General features: G+C 40.6%; 1 protein-coding gene across 13 annotated transcripts in view; it reads right to left on the bottom strand.

Annotated features, from left to right (window-relative positions):
* Window positions 1-22,071, bottom strand: part of FHOD3 (formin homology 2 domain containing 3) — a 413,703-nt gene that overhangs the window by 39,351 nt on the left and 352,281 nt on the right. For all 13 annotated transcript variants that reach the window (XR_012774388.1, XM_075494120.1, XM_075494122.1 and 10 more), the window contains 4 exons: window positions 20,740-20,898; window positions 11,871-12,053; window positions 6,628-6,747; window positions 5,983-6,144 (listed from right to left, as the gene is read on the bottom strand). Coding sequence is in view for 12 of the 13 variants with exons in the window: in XM_075494120.1 (XP_075350235.1) it covers window positions 5,983-6,144; window positions 6,628-6,747; window positions 11,871-12,053; window positions 20,740-20,898 (624 nt within the window). In the remaining variant the exon portion in view is untranslated. The remainder of the gene's footprint in view (window positions 1-5,982; window positions 6,145-6,627; window positions 6,748-11,870; window positions 12,054-20,739; window positions 20,899-22,071) is intronic.

Here is a 22,071-nt window from a genome sequence, read left to right as displayed (position 1 = left end):
CTAAGCTCCGCCACTACTGAGAGTACAAAACTGTCCTAAAATCAAAGATGCTGCACCTGATTACACTCATGTTTCCTGCCTCCTATATTTACACTCAGCCCTTGAACAGGGTCACAAATGTCACAACTGGATTGAAGTAAAAAAACCCAAAACAAATAAATGAAGGGAAACTGGTGAAGCTGAGGTTTCTGCTTAAGAAGCACTTCTTATCAAAATCACTGTAAATTATCCGAAGTTTCGTTCTGAAGGCCAGTGAATAACTTGTTATGTAGCCTCAGTATCCTTGTTTAAGTTTTCTATTGCTTGCTACTCTATTTATTGTTTATTGCTACAGCTTGTTTCTTTTAGTGGTGAACATATCAAATCCAGACATTTTCTAAGGAAGACCTGGATCTCTGCATTTTTATCCTACCCACAAGGTGCATTAAATAGAAGATTGATGCTTTCACAATGACAAATGTTGCCTTACATTCACAATAAAATGACAACTCTTTTATCGCACGTCATAGAAAGACATACACGATCACAGACAAAATCTTTCTCTCTTCGAAGTTCAAGATAGTTTCTACAGCGGACCACAGCCCAGTCTAAGCTGTTTATAATTTAGGGTCAGACCGTTCATTCTCACATTATTACAGGGATGCGTTCTGGCAGGGAACACAAAATCTTCTTCTTTTCCTGAGCTGGTTCAGCGCCAAAGGAAATTCTGAGAATTGCTCCTTGCAAACACACTGTCATCTGAGTGCAGCGACCTTCTGTGGCGTACGTTCAAAACTCTGTCTCCTCCAGTATTTCCACACTGGGTTGCTTCACCGAATGTCACAAGAATTATCCCAAGACCAATGTTAGTCCGACATGCAGAGTGTTGGTCACACATTTTAAGCGAGGTAGATGCCAGCTCTCAAAAGCAAGCAAACTTTAAAGGAGGTTCTGTCCAGACATTTCTAATTCTAGGTAAGAGGTGGCATCCTGCCAAAATAATTTTGGAAATGAAAACACCTGAATCAATCCACCAATTGAAAATAAAAGGACAGAGGTGCTTACTGAGCTATTGAGTTCCCACAATCTGGGATGAAGAGGAGCGATGCCAGTAAGTGGTGATGTAGGTCACTTCAGTTGGTGTTATAGCACCTGCGACACTACTTGCAGTCATTTCACCTGGACATTATTGAAACCGCAATGCTGTCAGGCACTTGTGCTAAACTTCATTTGCTCTCTTTCAGACAAAACCTCGAAGTCTCATCTGCCACCGAAGCTCCTTCCCCCTTCCCCAGCCTGCCCTGCAACCAGCAGGCTCTGCCTTATCCTGCTCCGTCTTCACTTTTGCTCCCGCTAGCCCGTGCCAGGAACTGGGGCAGCTGCAGCAGTCCTCGCAGCTGCCACCACAAGGAATAATACAACCGTAAGAAACCTTGCGTCCCCCAACCCCTTTTTTCCATGGAAAATAATTTGACTTTTGGCATTTATTGTTGTTTGAAATAACGTAGGGAAAGCATACTTGAATGATAATTGCACACAAATACTTTCTGTCAAGCGAGACAAGAGAAACCCCACTGAAGCAGCGTGGGAGGCAGCATGATCTTCCCTACTTTTTTTTCTTTTCTCTTCTCTCTGCTTTCCAGCATATCAAGCAGAAGCTACAGCACACCAGAACGGCACTTCTGTTTCAGCCACCTCCTTTCTCCCCACGCCTCCCTGCCGAGTCCCTCGGAGGGCAGCTGCAGGCTTCCTGCTCCCCTGCGTACGTCTTAGTCTCATTCTAAGTTCTTTCCTACCAGCAATCCTTGCTCCCTCCCCTGCGTTGTTAACTTTTCCTATTGCTTACTTTTAAAAGCTGCCTGCCTCTCCATTGCCTAGTATACGCATCTAATCCAAGTGTCTTGCTACAGCGGTTAAAAACCAGCCAGAAGTTTGGCATTTTGTAAGTAAATTAAAATTAGGGGGAGAAAAGGACAATTACCGGTTTATGCTATGGAGCTGGCCAGCTTTCAGATGCATGGGGAAAAATATTTATGGGGATGAGAAAGAAGATGAACATTTTTAATAAGAATACATTTTTTATTCACTAACAGAGAAGATACTAGTGCTGATGCAACCCCTCCTTGCCGTACTGGTAAGGAAACTTCTAGGAACAATACTGAGTTTAACTGCAGAAATCTGGGGGTCTGCTTCAGTATTAGGTACATCAGTTCTGGTACAACTCCAGTGAAAAAACAACTTAAGATATGTTAAAAAAAAAGAAGAAAAAAAAAAAAGCAAGTGCTTTTAATTATGGGATACTAAACAATCAGTAGCCCTGCATGATCTTATATATTTTTATACAACTATGAATACTTTTATTTATCTAGCATTCTATTTTTTGGTCATTTTTTTCATTTGCGTCTGCTTTTTTTTGCCATTTATGACTTCAGTCCTTCAACAAAAAGCCACAAGTTTTGCAATAACTATACCATTTTGTTTCTGGTCTTTCTAACTCCTTCCTGGTGAGGCAGCCTGTTTTCTTTATGGGTTTTTTCATGAACTAAGGCTCAGGAAATTCTCGTATGATGTGCATCTCAGGGGAAGGGGCATCTCTGTTTATCTACAGGATGGAAATTGTTTAGCCTTTGTGGTTTCTGAAAGATATTTGTAGGCAAAACGGAGCTCAAAATACAGACTAATCCACAGTGAAATATTAGTTCTCCTTTCCTGTCAGCTTTCCTAAACCAAGATTTCGCCTCGTCTGTGAACATTCCCTTGAAGAGGGCAGCTTGGATGGCTTCCATGTCCTAACTCTTTGATTTGTGGCAGCTAAGATCAAGTGGGAATAGAGCTTGTTACAGTAATCCATCAGCGGTATAACACACGCAGTAACATCCCAAGGAGGAGACCTTGGGCGTCATGGGGAAGGTTAAGGCTATAATTTCTCTTAATGTGATTTTGTCTGGCCTTTTCAGAATTTCATCCGCTTTGGGCAGGGCCACTAGATCAGCAAACCACAGACTGAAAGGCTGTGCTCAATTTTGTACGCTCTTAGACCCAAAAATTTTTTGTAAGTGACAGCATTAGGTTAAGCTTTCTTCCACTTTCTAATACTGAAAAATGGAAGTAGAAGATTCACTTGAGAGTACACCATGCATGGTGGTGCGGATTTTGGAAAACAAGGGCTCTTCTCTTTTATGGTGATTTTCATTTTAGTGATTAACTTGGTCCCAATCTAAAAAAATTGAAATAACTTCTTAACAAAGAGAAGAAGCAGGAAATGAGAAACCAGTATACCTAAATGTTAAGAGATGAAGAATCACTCAAAGAAAAAAATCATGAAAAAAAATTAAAACCTTCCAAACATGAGAAACCAACCTCAGTGAAAGCAATAAAAGAGAGTCTAAACATAGGTTGTACAAGAGGAAAATTAGGAGAACAGAGACGGAATCCAAACAGCAAATATCTAAGGATGTAAAACAAAAGCCACAAATTCCTTTATGGTATCCAAAAAAATGAAAATATGTAGGAGGTCCTGGATCACTGGGGATGAAAGAAACTGAGGAAGACAGAAGTCAGGGAAGGAAAGCAAGATGACTTCTTTTCATCCAACTTCACCACAGAGGATGTTGGGGAGAAACCTATTCTGCTACCTGCTTTTATTTTTCTGTATTTTATTTTTTAATAGATGTGAACTAATAGCAAGGTTCGAATACTTGCTAGCAGAAACAAATGTGTTGGAGGAGGATGATAGCTTACAAAGCAGTAAACAAGCAGAAGACAAGAATTCTGTCAGCAATTAAAATAAAGAAGTTGAGCCACTGGCTAAAATGAGTATGCTTTCACTACACTTAGTAACTTAAAGAATCAGAGGATAGCAAAAGTTTCACCTATCTTTACAAAAGCAGCAAGGTTGATTCAAGGATACTGTAGAGCTCCAAGCTTTATTACTATACCTGGATGAATAACAGGAAATTAAATACATCAAAATAATCACTAGATTCTGAATATGTTGGTAAAATAGTGGAAAGGTAAGAGCAAGTAAAGAAAATTAGACTTTCAAAATCTTTACAAGACCCTCATGGGAGGCCACCTATGAAGTGTGAGGTTGAGAGAGCAAAAGAAAAGAAGGAATACGTGTTGATTCTCATCTGATGACAGGGCTAACAGCAGGTGTCTCATGGTTTGTACTTTGCATTACAAAATTATCTGGAAACAAGGAAGCATACTGAGAGGGTAAAATCTACAGATGGCAAGAAATTACTCAAATTAGTCCTGATTTAGGATTATTAGGGGTTTGAGAGATAAGCAGTAAATCTGCTTCAGCAGGTCGTGGTCATTACTGTAGATCGCAATGAAGTGCACACTGCAGGCAGTATTGGACTCCTTTGTGCATCGGGCTGAGCTCTGAATTGCCCGATCAGCTCAGGAGACTGCCTGGATGTCCTTGTGAACTGCCCAAAGACAACTGGTGTCAGAAGGATAGCAACAGTCAAAAAACACAAAGAAAACCTCAGGACGTCTCACAAAAGATAGCACAAGCAGAACGAACAAACATAGTAGGCATATAACATTTATAAGGAGAGGCTGGAATACTGTGTTTGCTATTGTTTAACCCATTCTAAAAGGTAAGATGGAGAAGAAGTGTGGAAATGGTCTCAAAAAAAAGATGTAGAAGGATTATTTGAGACTTAGACAAGGACCTGAGCAGCCTGGTTTAATTTGGTCTTGCACTGAAAAGGGTGATAGACCAGATGACCTTCAGAGGTCCTTTCCAACCTATGTTATTCTATGAAATAGAAAGATAAAAAACGTTTTGACTGTTCAATACATTCAGACAGTAAATCCTGAAATTGGCAAATTCAACAGCAGGCAAAATTAGGTTACGAATTCATTGTCACAAGAACTGCGCTAGGAGCCAAAATAAGATTTGATTTTTGCAGTTTTTCAAAAATTGTACTATACAGGGTCCTCCCCAATATCCAAACAAGGTGGCTTCTGGAAAATAAATCATTCCTCCATCTGATGCATATAATGAGTATTATGGCTCATGAAATAAAATTTTTCTAGGAGAGATCTTCCTCCTCCTTCAAAGCTTCTTGTGCTCTCCTCTCAAGCAGCTGGTGTTGGCCACTCTCTGAATCAAGACACTGGACTAGATGGATACTAGTATTATCTGCTGTAATTATTTCCATTTTCACATGAGACATGACTCCAAACCAGAATTTTCATGTTTGTTATCTCCTGATGATATTCTGTCATGTTTACTCCATTAATCAAGTGATGTACTGTTTTTAAGGGTCATCCATGAAATCTCACACTCTGAGAGCTCCAAGAATGAGGTTACAGAGTTTCTGTCATGCCTGCTAGCAGCAGTAATAAATGATGTGCATACCAAATTGAGGCACTGACCAGACCTATGCATTAGTCAAGGGATTACCACTTTTGAAAAGGAGGTGCTGCCACAAGTTTCCTTTATTTCTATTTATCTTCCCTAACTCCTAATCATCAAAATTATTGCCAGGAGGAGGACAGAAAAGGAGTTAAAGAAAATATTTCAAGGACGCTTTCATTCTGGAAACAATTTTATTACCAAAAAATTTCATTCCTTCCATCCTTTCATTCCACCTTAAAATACAATCAGGCATCTGCCTTAAAAAAGAGATTCCCCCAAACCACAGAATAGATATATTTGAAGATACTGGTCAAATAAAGTTTTAACCTGAAAATAGTTCCTAATAGTTATATAAATTAATAATGTATATAACATTAAAATGGCTGTTGTAACGTGGCTGCCTATTACTGCATTGATGAGGAAACCACCTGACAGATAGAGATAAAGCTCAAGAGAGAGAGTACAGGCACCTTTGAAATTCAGTGGGAATGACACAATGAATCCATATTCATAAAAAGTGCTGTGACCAGGGAGGAACAAAGTCAAAGAATAAAATAAAATCTTAAATATTTCACTTCAAAGAGGGTTTTTAAAAACATATATATATTTTTACCCACTAGACTTACCTTGGCTGACCTAGTGATGGCCCCGATCTCTGAATACAGATCAGTGCTGTCTGGGAACTTTTCCACCACCATAGTGCAGACGTGGTGCAGGAGGGACTGCTTGTGCACCGTGTCCTTGACTTCTGGAACCTTCTCGAGGTAGCTCAACTCAAAAGCTTTGGCCTGTAAGGGGGAAAAAAGGGAAGGAATTAAAAATAAAAATGTTTACTCCTTCCCATGCAGATTAGTAGACAAAAATGATTACCAAGTAGGGGCAGAGGGGAAAGACGAAGAAGTAGAAGAATAATCCTAAAGGAGAAGGAACTTATTGCTTTTATTTATTTTTAACTTGCTGAAGAGTAGGCCTAAAATCACTCCATCTGCAGTGACATGACTCATGACACAGTTCTCACAATTTGAATGGGAAGCATCAACACTAAACTCAAGGGAGTTACACCAGAAGAGTGCCTAGCTCCACATTTCCTTCAGGTTATGCTGAAAGAGACAAAGAGCACCCTGACATACAATAAAAAGAAAAAGTACGTTCTGTTTTCTAAATTATTTTTCTGGTACAAAATAAATACTGGGTTGCAACTCTCATAATGGTTTTGACTTTCGTTTTTGAAGGAAAAAGCTGCAAGGGAAATACTGGGACATCGGGCTTACGTTGGTTCCATTCAGAAAGTTCCCAATGGCTAGTAGAGTAGAAAGGATAAATCCCAAAGTTTTATTGTGCTCCAGTTGGTCCATTCCTTCCTTCAGGTCTAGAAGCGGTTCTGCAACTTCCTGCCATGAGAACAGAAACAAGAAAGTGAAGGGTGCAGCTGGCTATGGCTGCTTTAAGTTTTTAATTCTATGGTTTAGATTAATTACTGCAAAAAGTTCCTGAACCGGCGTCTTGCAGAGTGCAAACTGGCCATGTGTGCTGGCTTTCTTCCATGTTCCAGCTAATAAATCACAGGCAAGGACAGAAAAAAAATACATAAAATACTTTCCTAATGTTGCTTCTTTATGTATGCAATTGCCTTACTTGTCCTGGGGATTATTCTGTGATTCCAAACAGGAGAAAATCAGAGAAGGGGCTGCTGCGTTTGAGTTAGATGCATGAACATCCCCCTGCCCCAGCTGATAAAAAGGCTTCTTATAACTATTTTTTCTAATCTTTGAAAAACAAACAAAAAAAGTTAGAACCCTGGCTGACTTGACATTTGTAGCTTTCTTCAAATGATGGCCACCTCTGAGTTTTAGAGACGGTTTTGTGCTTGTGTGAATTTAAAACTGAAAAAAACCGAACCCACTGCAAACATCAAGCTTTACAAGTATTCTCATTTTAATCTTTTAACTTAATGCATCTTCCATCCACGCGTTATCTGAGTATAGGTATGTAAACTGATAAGGCTTGAAAACATAAATTCTGTTCCATTACCTCGGGAAGTGAACTACACCAGAGAGTTCAAAGGAAGAGAGCGAGGCTAATTGAGTTGACGGAGCTTATTTCTATGTCTTTGTGTGAGGCCCAGGGTTATTTATTTTGTATGCACAGTAACAGTTCACATTGTTTCTATCTCCAAATGCCATCCTAAGCATCCGTGAGCAGCATTCTTTTCCCAAATTATTACACTTTTTATGAGCCAAGAAGCCAAAATTAAACTGTTATTTTAGACTAAGAGGCAAAATAGCTGAGAACTTCACCTTCTTGGAGAAATACAATGGGTCATTCAACAACTGTAGTGAAATTTTACCATAAATAAGAGCACAAAGATGAAGGAAACATACATTTCTAGCCACTACAGAACAATTCATCTCTTGAAAAGAAAAGAATATGGCAAATTCGAGACAAATTAAGAGATGTCATAGTGAGCAAAGTAATTTATACATCAGAGGAGAGGTGCTAAATAATCCAAGAATTTATCAAGTTAAACTACAATCAATAAACTGCTGCACAGAATTCTTTGAATTGCTTTAAAGTCAGGGTTGATTTAGTTTGTTTTGTTGCGTTATGGGGATGAATCAAACTGCTCTGCATCTGCTGTAAACACAGGCTTTTGAACTATTTTACTTGTATCAGTTTGCAACCTGTTAAAAAAATCATTCCTGAAAGGTTAATTTAAAACATTCTGAAGGTGAATAAAAACGTAGCATAAAAGGCTTCCAAAGCAGGCCTTACTGTAGCCCTTCATTTAGCTATTTACATGCAAGTTATCCAACCTTAAACTTTCTTGCATATAGTACACATTTATAATTACTCTTTATTTTTTATTTTATTGTAGCATTAAAAAAACAATAAAAAAACCAGTGTGCTAGATACTGTATAAGCAGATGAAATACCCATTCTTGCTCTCTACAAAACTCACCTTCTACCTAAAGGGGGCCGATACATAATGCAGAGCTACCTCATATCCTTAGGTACCACGTATCCTTATTTACCAAGTTTTTATTTTCCACCTAAAAATTATGCTTGAATGAAATTTGAGGATTGGTCCAGAATTTCCAGCTGTGAGACATCTGATAATGCCTGATAAATGTTTGATGCACATGCACAAATGAACTCAACTATATGTGTGCAATGAATCCAATGGTCCTGGGACAGGGAGGACGTAGCACACGTTCTGTACAGCTGATCTGGCATAGGCTTTGTTACCAACCTACTGTACTGGTAACAAGTTTAGCTTACTGCACCTATACGAGTTCACGTGCATGCTTTTCTGGGAGGGGTAAAAACTTGGTTGGGATGGGAACTTTGAGATGAGCAAAAGGTAATTTGCCATATTTGCGTTTAATCAAGACTGACCTGCATAAAGTATCGTACCCTTTTAAAACAACAGGAAGTATCAGGATCATACTGTAAAACTTAAAAAGCTCTGATGCACCTTTTAAAATTTTCAGACAGTTTAAGCATCACTCAAAAGTACAATCTTTCTGAACACTTATTTCTCTAGCACACTGTCTCCAGGGAGACTAGAGTCAGGAGTAATCTTTCTGCTCAGAAGAGAAACTGAAGCAAGCCCTTTTCTTTACCACTTCTACTTTTCTCTTTTCTGCACCTGCTTATATTCATTTATGATCCTTTAAAGTTGTCAGCAATAAGGACATATTTGCCCACAGTGACCTTAAGAAAAAATAGGACAACTAAAGATTCTATTCCTCTTTCTAAGGCCTTTAAACTCTCTTTGAGATAATGAAGTTTGATAGCATCTGCATCATAAATAGTTCAGTACAAAGAACTAGCAGTAACACAGTATAATTTTTCAGAGCAATCAAAATCTGAAAATGAAGATTTAAAGTTGAAACTTTTGTCTATGCCTTTAAAATAGGATCCCACAAGAAAGGTGAGAAAAATTACTGTTCCACTGATGACAGTGGGTGTACAGTACCTTAGACATATGTTAACATTTCAAAACATTATACACATTATCAAACAGGTATTTTGGAACAGGTTTTCCTTTTTTATTTTCTGTAAAGAGCAAAGAATGAGTATTCATTCATCCAGTTCAGCCCCTCACATTCCAAGGCTGCTCCCTACAAATGTACCCTGCCTTGCTTTAGTTAATTAAATTCAATCCAAGAAAGATGACTTCCTTCATTACGCCCGGAAAGCTTTTCTACAAACATGAACAATATCTCACCTAACCCTTTTCTTAAACAATTTCATGCTGTTTTTCTTTCAGGTTGCCAGAGATGGAGCTAAGACCTACTTAGACAAAACTCTGTTCTTGGCTGATTAGCAAAAGAGTCTCATCAACGAGAACCCCAGCCTTCCATCAACAACTCAGGTATTTCACACTGTTGATATCCTGGACCATCTTCCAGCCTCATGGAAATAATAGTAAGGTTCATTCATTTCTTACATAAAATATATGTGTGACTTGATAAATACTATGAGTGCATTCTGAACTGTTATGAATTTTCCTAATTTTAAAAAGATTTTTAAAAAATCAAGCAAATGCTGGATAAAAATATGACAAAAGCTGTGGAGGTAAGTGATTTGCCACCTAAGTTTCACGAAGGGTTTGCCCATTTGCAGATGGGTCTTCTGCAACAACATAGTTTCAAGAACAGAAGAATGTTAGCAGGTCACGGGACTCTTTTATTATAATCATTAATGCAAACTACTTCATTTTTTAATTGGATATGCTCATGGTATCTTATCTCAATCTAAATAATGCTTATGTTTATCGATTACTTGGAACTTAAACTCTGACTTTAACCTTTTGACCCAACTGCTTTCTCTCTCTTGTACCTCTGATGTCTGATCCCATATATTCCTCTCCATCCAACTAAGACCCAAGCTGTCTGTCATATCTATGCTTGTCTGCTAGGCTTCTTATCGCATGCTCCTCTTACTTTAGCAGAGTTATCATATGTTATTTCCTGTACCATTTTATGGTAAGTACTGTACTTAGGCCTATCTACCTTTCAACAGGGATAAAAATCTTGGTCCTATCTTCACTCCAGCTATCGCTTCTTTGAGTAATTCAGGTTTTTGAGACTTTTTATACTAACATCCGTTCTACGTGGATTTTAGCTGGCAATTCATTAACTTTGTGGCATAAACATTATAGGATCAGCAACAGGAAAACCATCAGAATTTCTTTAGCTTTTAGCAGTGCTTCAAATGTTGCTTTTTTGATTGAGAGGAAGCTAGAAATTCTACGTATAGACATAGATTAACAGCTACAGCCAACTAGCTTACATGAAAAGAACAATTTAGCCTTGTGGTAACTTCAAAGCAGAATAAATAGCTGTACCAGAGTTAAAAAAAAAAAAAAAAAAAAAACCACCAACAAAAAAAAAACCCAAACAAACAAACAAAAACTGGCAAAAAAGTATTCAGGCCAGATACAAGTATTTTATGTTTTAAAAGTCAGAAATGTGAATGTCTAAGACTAAAATGTCACAATTAAAAAATCCTGAATATTGCATTTCCTAAAATGTAAGAAAATTAAACAGAGGTTGAGTAATCTTGACAGTATCATCTGCAAATCAATCCACTGTTGTATAACTTGTTAAATAACCATGGCCAGGTAGACATAAGGCATTTTCAGAAGCATGTCCCACTTCTCAGAATCCATATGGCACAAAGTAACAGCAATTTTTTAATGTACACATATGCGCACAGATACACATACAAAATTAATATATACAGGAGAGAGCTGCCTGAAGAGCAATGCATGGGGTATGCACCAGAAGCGCAGCCAGAAGAAGGTTCCTGTGCTGAGATTCCTGAAAGAGCTTGTGAAAGTCAGCAAGTACCTGAAATCGTCTACACAGTTTCATTCTGCTTCACCTATGCACCAAAATTATATGCTGTCTTTTTGAAATTTTTGTCTGTGATTCATCATACATGCCAGACAACCCAATTATAGTGTTCTCTGAATAAACGCCATCCATGAAGAAGGAGGCAACAACTGTCTGTGACTGAACTGAAAAGAGCACCCCCAAAGGATGTCTTATCTTTTGTTTATAACTTTGAAAGAGGGTTATAAACAGAAATAACTTTAATGGATGGTGTTTTCCTTAGTTCAAATGGATGCAAGATCAATACTCTCATTTTACGATGTAAGGCTGAAGAGTGTAGTCCTCATTCAATCTATCCAAAGAAAGATTCTTACTGCTCTGGAGTAAGGATTTCCTGAATAACAACATCTGGAGAAGATGTGGTAAGGATTTAGCCCTCTTCTTTGCTCCAATATCATTACTACCTAATTAAAGGAAGGAAGACATAATCTCTAATTTTCTTTTATAGAAAGAACAGATTATGAAGGATCATTTTAGCTGTTTCCTGGCTGGCCACCAAAACAAAAGCGACCCATTTACCATTTCCTCAAAATATACGCTCATATAATAACAACGTCAGGGAAAGATTAAGCAAAGCCTTGGAAGAGTCTCCACCCCTGCCTCCCCCTCACCTTTTCCACTATCTCGTAGTCCATCTTGAAAGCCCAGAGCTGGAGCCTGGCAGAGAGTTCGCTGATGGAGGAGAGGGTGAGAAGGAACTGCTCGGCGCTGCCCAGGGGGACATCGGGGTTCGCCAGCTGCGCCTCCTGGATCTTTTGCTTCTCCTCCTCAGTTGGGATCATGGTCAGGATTTTCTGTGAAGAGAGACAAAAGGCAGGCATCAGCGGCGGGACCTAGAGGCACGCAAGGGCTGGATGTAGTGGTATGGGGATGCTCCTGTGGGAAGCGCTCCTGCAGTGCAGGCTCACGCAACGAGCTTCATTTGGACTTCGCCTGAGCTCCTGTGACACTGGGTGACCTTTCAGCTGCAACGGCAGAAGTCCTTAGTCACTGGCCGATAAATTAGGACAGCACTGTAGTAACCAAACACTAACCCACCGCACGAGAGAGCAAAACAAGGCCTGCTATCTCAAACATCTGCAGCTGAAAACCACTGTATTAACATGCATTTTTTAAAATTTGTAATCAGTGGATATGGTTAATCACCGGATCAAACACTGAAGACAGACAAGGCATCTGGTTAGGACTGCTCTCTTCAGCTTTCATATCTTTAAATCAGAATTGGCCACCTTTCTGTAAATTACATATGGAAGTGAGGGTAGAATGAGTGAAATCTTTCAGCCTGTGATATAGAGCAGGTCAGAGTAGATAGCAGGTCTCTTTTAGCCTCAACATCTACGGATCTTCCAGTGCATTTGTAGGCATAGAGGAATAACTTGAGGACTCCTGTCCCTTGCTGTTCTCATCTTTTATTATTTTTTGTTCAGTCTGTTTTGTTTTTTATGAAACATGACAACTATTGCAGCCTATTAGGTCACTCCCAAAAATTTCACCTGAACTGAAGACAGCTTCCCAAGGAACACACATGAATTTAAAGTTGTATTATGCATTGCATAGCATATGGCCTTTTTCTCTTTTGATCTGAAAAGCCTAAAATATTGATGGAAAAGGATCTCAATATTTTCAGTTTCTGCTGTCAGTATGACTCAAAACATTTCTATTTTCCCTTTAATTCTTGGATTTTATATGCTCGTTCACATGTGGCAGCTTTCCTTCTCAAAGTATTGCTCTCTAAGGTATTGCTTCTTAATTAGTTTTTAACATAATAAATGCATTCTAAAATGAAAAAGAAAAGCAAAACAACATAAAGGCATCAGATAAGTTGAGGTCTTTACCCTGCTGATCAATGCCTTATTAAAACAAAGCAGTAGATTTTCAACACAACTTATGTTTATTCATGTGAGGAATGACATGTTTTTGCTGTAGCCTTCTATAATGATAGAGGCTGTTTTGGAGGGGAGGAGAGAATAATAAAAATACAGCCAAAGAGCTATCAGACCTGCCAATCCAAACTACAGCCTTGTTCCAGCACTGGACATAGCCAATTCATCAAAGTAGCACAACTGCCCCCTTCCAGTACCGATAATTCATCTGGCTCCTTGTACAGCGCTGGAGCTAAGCGTGGAGAGCAAGGGACTCTTTCTGGTCAATCAGGTGAAGAACAAGAGTTAAGCAGGCAAATAATGTTCAATTTGTTGAACTGGGACTTATTTAATTTCAGCCACAGCATTTGTATTGCTGTCCATCTTCTTATGCTGACTTCCATAAACATAAATAAAGAAGCATTTTTTTCTGTTAATGTTGGCTCTGCCTTTCAGTTAAAAAGAAAAAAAAGCCTCCTTGCTGGGACACTGCAAGCTTCCACCTCAATAAATTAATATCCTTAGGACAAAAGAAGGGGAGGAAAATCCCTCAATACACTCTGGTGCTTTTCCTTCCCCTGTCAATGACTGTCTGGAAAATATTCTGATGTACACCTGTTCCGATTGATAGCATTTGTGTCTAGATTTTGAGATGTGCTATCCATCCACCCATCCATGCACACACACTGAAATCTGTAACTTAGGTCACACCCAACATCAACTAGAGATTTCCAAGTAGCTGCTTCAGGGCATTTCTGAGTGCTTAACCAATACTCATCTAAAAAAAGTTCATAAAAAAGTGAGTCTGAGTCTGAAACTCATAAGAAGAGGTGTTTTGCAGAGTGTCCTTTGAAGACGTCAGGCCTCCTACTGCCTCTCCCCTCTTCAACAACAAGAAGCAGCCAACACCCCCTCAGCTGAGCCAGGGCAGCTTGCAAATAGGATCATATGAACATCCATACATGGAGAGTTTAGCAGTAGCCACGTGATGGATGTAAAAACGCTTCTGATGCATTTTTGAAGGCTATCGCTTCAGCAGTATTCTCAATTGCCTCCTACAAATAACTAGGGCTTTTGGTAGCTACCTAGGGATCCCACATGTATTTTGTGGTGGTCCAGGGCCTTCACTCCAGAGATTTTTCACTGCTTTCCGGCAGTTTGAAGAAAGCAATGAAACAGTAAGCTTTATTTCCAAAGGGACTCTCCTCCTCGAGCTTTATGTAAACACCACAAGCCAGATGGAGCTGACAAAAAGCATTCGAGTCCAAGTACTGCAAGGCTGCTGTGCTGCGTACCGTAGTATGTGAAACGGAGAACGCCAAAGGAAAGAGCCTGTACTTGTGGTGCCAGCTGCCAAGGATCACCCCTGCCACCAAAAGCCCTGCCTCAACAGGACCGGGGCTGCTGGCAGGTCTCACGCCATCCGGGGTGCAACTGCCCCCGTAACAACGACTTACTCATTGGCACTTCTAATCTGCTCGGGCAAATAGTTCTGATCCTGCTGGTCACCATCCTTGGTCTGCCTCTGAGCAAGTGGTAAAATGCTCCTATTCTTGTTTTCCACCCTGACTAACTGATGAGTACACCACCTGCCAGTTTATATTATTTTTATTATTAATATTTTTTTAAGCATCATTGACAGTAAAAGTAGCATAAAAACACAGTAGGGCAGAAGGTTACTGGCCCTTGATGTGACCATTAAATCACAAATAGCTTTGAATCTAATCACTAGTTCATAACGCTCTCCCTAGTACAGCACTCTTCAGGTCAATTAAAGAAGAACTGGTTATCAACAAACCATGTGCTTATATCCTCTAATATGTGTGATACATGTATTTCACCTCCATGCATTCTCACACAACTGTTTGGGCCAGAGACCAACATTCTGAGGAAAACTAGTGCACAAATCTTTTAATGGAGAAAAAGAAGTAATTTTTGGAGATCCTGTTCACATGAGATAACGGATCCTAATTATGCTGCTCCTGGATTGCTGGACCCAGCCACTTGCATGAACTTTCAGCGAAGGGATCAAACTGTTTATTTCCTGGACTCAGCCATCCTGATGTGTGATCTCCAAAAATTTCTAAGAGGAAAGCCTTACAAGGCTAACGGGGAAAAATTTACAACCCTCATGTGCCTGAGGGTTACGGGCCTCAGTGTAGGAGCAAGGAAGCACCTAACCAGAGACTGTGAATAGCCTGGAGCCTCTGCGGAAATTAGGTGCTTAAGTTATCTCTTTCAAGCGATAATGGGGCTTCTCAGTAACCATGAGGTTGCAGGGGTGCCTTGGCTTTCATATTTGGTTTCAGCTGATCTTACCAGGCAAAAAAAAAAAAAAAAAAAAAAAAAAATTAGTAAACTGAATATCTGGTTGTTGTTGGGTCCAAAGCTTTCTGTGGCTCGAGGCCGACAAATTCGTAAGCTGCATAACCAAATTCGTAAGCTGCATAACCAAATACACATTAGTGGATATTTCATTGGACATTTGACAGGCCTTGGCAGACAACTCAGCTCCAAAAAGGCTCCCACACTTCAGCATTTCAGGCAGCTATTAATGAGACACATCGGTGGTTTGCATTACCTGCAGAAACTCTAACAAAATATAAAAGCATATGAAGGTCAGGACTCCACAGTAAGTGAGGTCGCCTGCACTAATTTTATTTCAACTCTTCCAAAAATGATCCAATTCTGAGAAGGGACTACATCTGAAATGCCCGACAGCCATCCCTGTGAATCGGGAACTGACAGCTGCTGCCTCGGCCAGACCGCTCCACTTCCTCAGCTCTCTACTGATATGTATCAACATGCCTTTGCTGGTCACAGAAACTGTAGAAGATGTTTTGGTTTGCTGCAAGGAGTTAAAGTGTAGCTTTTTTTCTTTAAATAAAGTCTGAAACTCGTTAGGGCAGCAATATGCTGACTGTGGGTGTACGGCTAGCAAGGCACCCTTAGGTCCGTTCTCTCTTCTGTCTAGACTTGTAAAAAGAGGTGTTCTTTCAGGTCACGCAAGCTAGCGTAATTTGAAACATCCCATCACACTTTTACAAAGCATTCGCTAAACAAATTGGAAACTGCAAATGCCAACGTACCACAGCAACTATCAGAACAAAACCTTAAATACCTTGATTGTTTCTGAAAATCAAATTTTGTTTTCTGTTTATACATGTCACCATCTGCCTTTTTAACACCAGGCTCTCAGTTCTTACCCCTTTTTACATCTCAGGGCTACCTAGCCATGCCAGACACATGGACTTCAAAGTACTTCACAAGTGTGGGTATGGAGGGCCTAGCACACCTGGAGAGTTTTCTCATTTCAAATAGTTTTACTAAAGCTATACTTACCAATGCAATGCAATATTGTGTAGCATCACAAAGCTATATTGTAAAGCACAAAGCAACCCACCTCAATTTCCTCACAGCATTACCCCAGTTTTACTCTGCTAAATTCATCACACACTTTGGTATAATTTGATTTCAATCCATGTTCCCTTACTGTGTAGCACTTTACAGAGGGACTCGGGCGTTTCTTTTACTAAAGACAAGCACCAAGGACAGGTTTGGTGGACTCTATTCTTGCAGTTGCCCATGATACACTTCATCAAAACTAGGTGCCAGGCTTTTAAGCTCTCCTCTTTTGCTTAGCTCACAGAAAGCCCTCATCCATGCTAAGCAGGCAGTTCTTTATCCTGCAGCGAGCTCCAAGTTGTTTGAACACAATGAATGCCAAGCTTTCAAAGAAAGGAAAACACAACCACTTTGGCAAATGTAAGGTGGCAAAAATTTTTTTAGTTGGACTGATGCATGCTTGCAGACACACATTGTGCCTTCCTTTGAAAATACGTTCCTAACAGTGCCTGCTCTGCATACTAAATGGACCACATCTGCCTTTCTAGCACCATGCCCCATTTTCTGCCCTATTTCATAGCTCAGGGGTACCTAACCACTTCAAACACATGGTCTAAAATATGCAACATACTTAGGTATAGAGGGCTTGAAAATACCTGGAGAATTTTTTCTCCTATCTTAGTTACATATTTGAAGTTAAAAAGCGAAGTATGGATTACTAACGAGAGTTAAGTGGCACAAGCAAAGCAGCATTCAGCAGAACGTAGGACAGTAGTGGAGGGTTTACTGGGTCACTGTGAACTTGATGATGAGTTGAGCTACCACAAACTTGGTAGCCTGCATCCCACTGCATCACTGCCTTGTTGCTAGCACTACTGTCAGCACTACTTTAGTCCACTGTCCTTAAACGAATTGCTAAAGTCAGTTTTAAGATACCGTTTAATCTGAACTTATCTCCACCATGGTGCAGAACTAAAGCCACACGCACCCTAACACAACAGTGACGATGCTCCTCAGTGAGGGACATAGCACAGAGCTCACAGCCAAGGCAACGGATGGCTCAGGTGACTTTATACCCTGTTGGTGCCCTGCTCTGTGCTGGATCCCTTAAAAGCTGAAGATGATCCTAAATTATAGCTAGATCTGAAATTTTAGCAGTGAATGTTATGTCCTCACCGCACACATCACATCTCTTCTGCTCTCCTTACATCTCTCTTTTCTGCTTACTAGCCGTTACATCTCTTCTAGGCAATTAACTATGCAGAAAGGCTTTTGAGTACCCACTGTGATGCAGTTTTTTAATTAGACCAATTGCATAATTTTTTTCCATACCAGTCCTGCCTCATTCAACCCATAGATTAGCTATAAAGGATATTATATAGCAAATAATTTGCTTTATTCTCTGCATTTTTATATAAATGAAGCTGATGCTTACACTATTACTGATTCATTCATTATCACTACCAATTATTTCCTAATATTTAGAAACTGTATATATGAACCAGAAAACTTTTTAAAAACGTAGACTGAAAAGACAACCCTTGTTCCCTCTAAGCTAACTCCAAGGCTAAAGCCAGTGAACAGATGGATACAGAGGAGAAGAGAAACAGGAAACAAAGCTTGTCTACACTGTAGATCAAAGGGGGAGTACAGAAAACTGAGGCAGGTCTGCTGAAAGCAGTGGGATGCACAATGATGCATTTCTGTATCTCTCTGCACCCCTTGGCCAATTCTGCGTAGCTTAGTCCAGCCCGCTATCTCACTACAAACATCTGTCTGACTCTAACAACGTGCTATAAGAAAAATCTGTAAATTGGGGATTGGGAAGGGAATCTGAATTCAGTGCAGGGTTTTACCTGATAAGAAGTAAATAAATATGCAATGTTGAGAAAAAAAGCTCTTTTCTCCATGAACATCATCCTTCCCAACCAATAAAGGCTTCACCTCTCAAGGTGCAAGGTACCTGGGCTCTGCTCCATAGAATCACAGAATCATTTAGGTTGGAAAAGACCTTTAAGATCATCGAGTCCAACCATTAACCTAACGCTGCCAAGTCCACCACCAAACCATGTCCCTAAGCACCACATCTACACGGCTTTTAAATACCTCCAGGGGTTGTGATTCAACCACTTCCCTGGGCAGCCTGTTCCAATCCTTGACAACCCTTTCAGTAAAGAAATTTTTCCTAATATCCAATGTAAACCTCCCCTGGCACAACTTGAGGCCACTTGTTACTTGGGAGAAGAGACCACAGCCACCTCGCTACAACCTCCTTTCAGGTGGTTGTAGAGAGCGATAAGGTCTCCCCTCAGCCTCCTTTTCTCCAGGCTAAACAACCCCAGTTCCCTCAGCCGCTCCTCAGAAGACTTCTGCTCCAGACCCTTCACCAGCTTCGTTGCCCTTCTCTGGACACACTCCAGCTCCTCAATGTCTCTCTTGTAGTGAGGGGCCCAAAACTGAACACAGTATTCGAGGTGCGGCCTCACCATTGCCGAGTACTGGGGCACGATCACTTCCCTAGTCCTGCTGGCCACACTATTTCTGATACAAGCCAGGATGCTGTTGGCCTTCTCACCCCCCCGGGCACACTGCCGGCTCATATTCAGCTTATTCCCTTTCTCTTGATTTTAAATATCTGAACGATCACATCAGGATTACTCACATCCTTAGCTTCAAGCTGTGGACACGGAACTCAGAAATCCCATTTTTTTTAGCACTGGGCAAGTATGTCAACAGTGTATCATTTCCTGGTTTCTGAATTCTTCAATTTGAAATCTACCTGCATATATATTTTAAATGAAATTATGGGTTTCTGGCGGCTAATGGAAAGGCCACCCAAAGGAGGGTGTGGTGGTACAAGGCACTCGCAACTGTGGACACCACAGGTGGCTGGCAGATGGACAGCCCAGCTACCAGTGTTGGCACTGGAAATGGTGAGCTGTGCAGAGCAGCTGAACTTCTGTTAAGTGTGCCAGAGAAGGACACAACTCAAAGGAGAGGATACATGGAAGATAATAAAGACGTGTCCTTCTTTATCAGCCATTTTATGTTGGACTTTGTATGGAAACACTGCCTACAGCACTGAGATCTAACCGGTGGTCTGTGAGTTGGGCTTGGCTAGAGGGGTAGTTCTCTCCAACACTTTAAAGCTTAGTACTGCAAACTACAGTGGTGGGTACATGAGCTGGGTCATGAAAAATTACCTTTTTAGCCTGATTTGTCACTTTCATAATATGAGTAAGGTATGTATATAGCAAAGAAGTAATATAGCTTTGGGAAGAAACTATATTCTAGTAGGGATGAATCAGGCCTTGCCTTCCAGCTAGAACGATCTTTTGCCTTAAGTACTTCTTTTGCATGTAACTGTTGGCAACTCCATTTCCATTCCAGCCAGCTTTTCTCATTTTCTTCTGTAGTCAGCACAGTGAAGGTGGAAAGGGGGAAATCATGAAACACAGTGCCAAACCACTGAAAGGTGACTGTGAATCAATACATGACCTCTGCAGCTCAGCCACTGGTTGAGATTTGTAGTTGTGCAGATTACTCTTACTAGATGATACAGGCTTATTAAAAAAAAAAACAAAAACCAACCAAGATTTGAAATGAATACAACCACAATGAAAAAAACAGGGGAGCAGCAGGCTTCTTTTACACTTCATAGACAAAAAATGTTTTGATAAAAAAAATAATAAACAGAGCTCATCTTGGATCTCAGTAAGAATATCTGCAAAGTCAAACATGTAATGGTAAAAATTACATCATCTGTAATCTTTATACCAACTGCTTTTCTTCAAACAACAGTAACACAGAAATGCTATTTTCAGCAGAACTAGTCACTGTATTTGTTTTCCATTAGATATACAATCTAGAATGACTCCAACAGCTAGCTGGGCATGGACTTTATTAAACCCTGTACCAGTTGCATCAGCCCTAGCAAATCACTGCCTATGCTTACTGCTCACAATATTTCAGTCAAGCTCCAGAGGAACAGATAATACTCTGAAAATCTTGACAGGAATTAACACCATCGTTACTCAAACTTAGACCCAAACAAAGCAGAGAAATCCACGTTTACTGAGCATGCCCAACCTCAGGTGAACGCTACATGCTTCTGAGCACATTACATTGATTTGATGAGTTTCAACTCTGAGGCATGATATAGTAATCCCCCTTTTCCCTATTCCACAAAAAGTGTGGCCTGTACCATATGCAACATCAAAAAAAAGGAAACATTGAAAATGCAGACTTGAAGACATCGACTACTCTTTCTTACCTCTATTCCTTCCTTGTTTAAGGCATATTCGTCAAAGTTCAAAATAGCAGTCTTGATAGTCCGGGGAGGGGGCAACACAGTCAAGCCAATATTAATAGCGTTGCTTCGTTTTGAGTCCAATACAATGATTTCCTGTCGCTTCCCATCTGCAGCAGTTTTCTTGGTAAAGAAAAGCACAAGAATATTATTCCTCCAGCCTGTTTTATAAAGAAAAAGTCACTCCTTTCACTAATGACTTCCCCTCCTCAAGGGTGCTGACACTGAATGTAAATCTAATGCATTTATAGTCATCCAAAAAAGCTGAATTCTTCTCCCACGTCCTTGCTGGTATCAGCATGAGCTACCAGGATTTAACCAGAGAGCTGAACGCAGTCTCAGATGCCGTGCAAAGCCGAGCTAGCCTGAGACACAGGAGTCCCCGCGAGGGCTGGGAACGCTGCAGTTCACGGCAGGAGTCAGTCTGAAAAAAGCCCGCAGCTGTCTCTGCCGGGCGAGAGCTCTGCCGTGCAGCAGGACTGGCCGGCAGCAGCCGGGCGGCCGATGGGCTCCGGGGCTCAATTCCCCCTTGGATGCGTCAACCCGGAGTGGCCACCGACCCTCTCTCGCCTGCGTGGCTGGCTGGGAAACAGGCAGGGTGGTTCCCACCTGCCTGCCAGCACTCTCCTGTGTTATAAATCCACTTTGGGCACTGGCAAAGGAGCTGTAGAGGCCTTTCTGGAGACACTGGCATGGTTTTCTGACCTCTGGCTGTCAGAAGAAGGGTATTCTACCTTGCTGCTCGTGATATGTCCATCAAGCCCTTCACAGGTGCAGAACAACTTCAACCTTTCTGCTCTTTTTGACGTTTTATTTGAGACTAGACATAATCTTTGGATCTCACCTTGAGTATAAACTACAGTATACATAATAATGAAAGCACGAAGAACTAACAACATACGCTTTAAATTCCATTCTAGAGAAGACACAAGAAATTTCTCCCTCTCTCTCCCCATCCTCATAGGGGCAAAATGCGAACCAACTAGGCAAGGCGACTCACAAACCATTTCTATGGCACAATACAGTGATGAACGTGATCTTTGCTGTTATGCCCCAGCATGCCTCTCATTCTCTCATTATCCCATGCTAGAAGGTGTCTCTGGCAACTACATGTGTCATATACCAGGCAGCTGCAAGAGGAGAGGACTCTGCTCCTCATACACAGGGATTTTTCCTCCCTCTCCATAGACGTGAACTCTGGAAACACGTTTTCTCTGCTTCCCCTTCCTTTGCCCTACCAGAGATGGGCTGAGGGATGCTGTCAAGCATAGGAGCATAGGGAGAAGACCAGCACAC

The sequence above is a fragment of the Mycteria americana genome, chromosome 2, assembly GCF_035582795.1.
Source record: "Mycteria americana isolate JAX WOST 10 ecotype Jacksonville Zoo and Gardens chromosome 2, USCA_MyAme_1.0, whole genome shotgun sequence".
NCBI classification, from domain to species: Eukaryota; Metazoa; Chordata; class Aves; order Ciconiiformes; family Ciconiidae; genus Mycteria; species Mycteria americana.
This window is presented reverse-complemented; position numbering and strand designations above follow the sequence as displayed.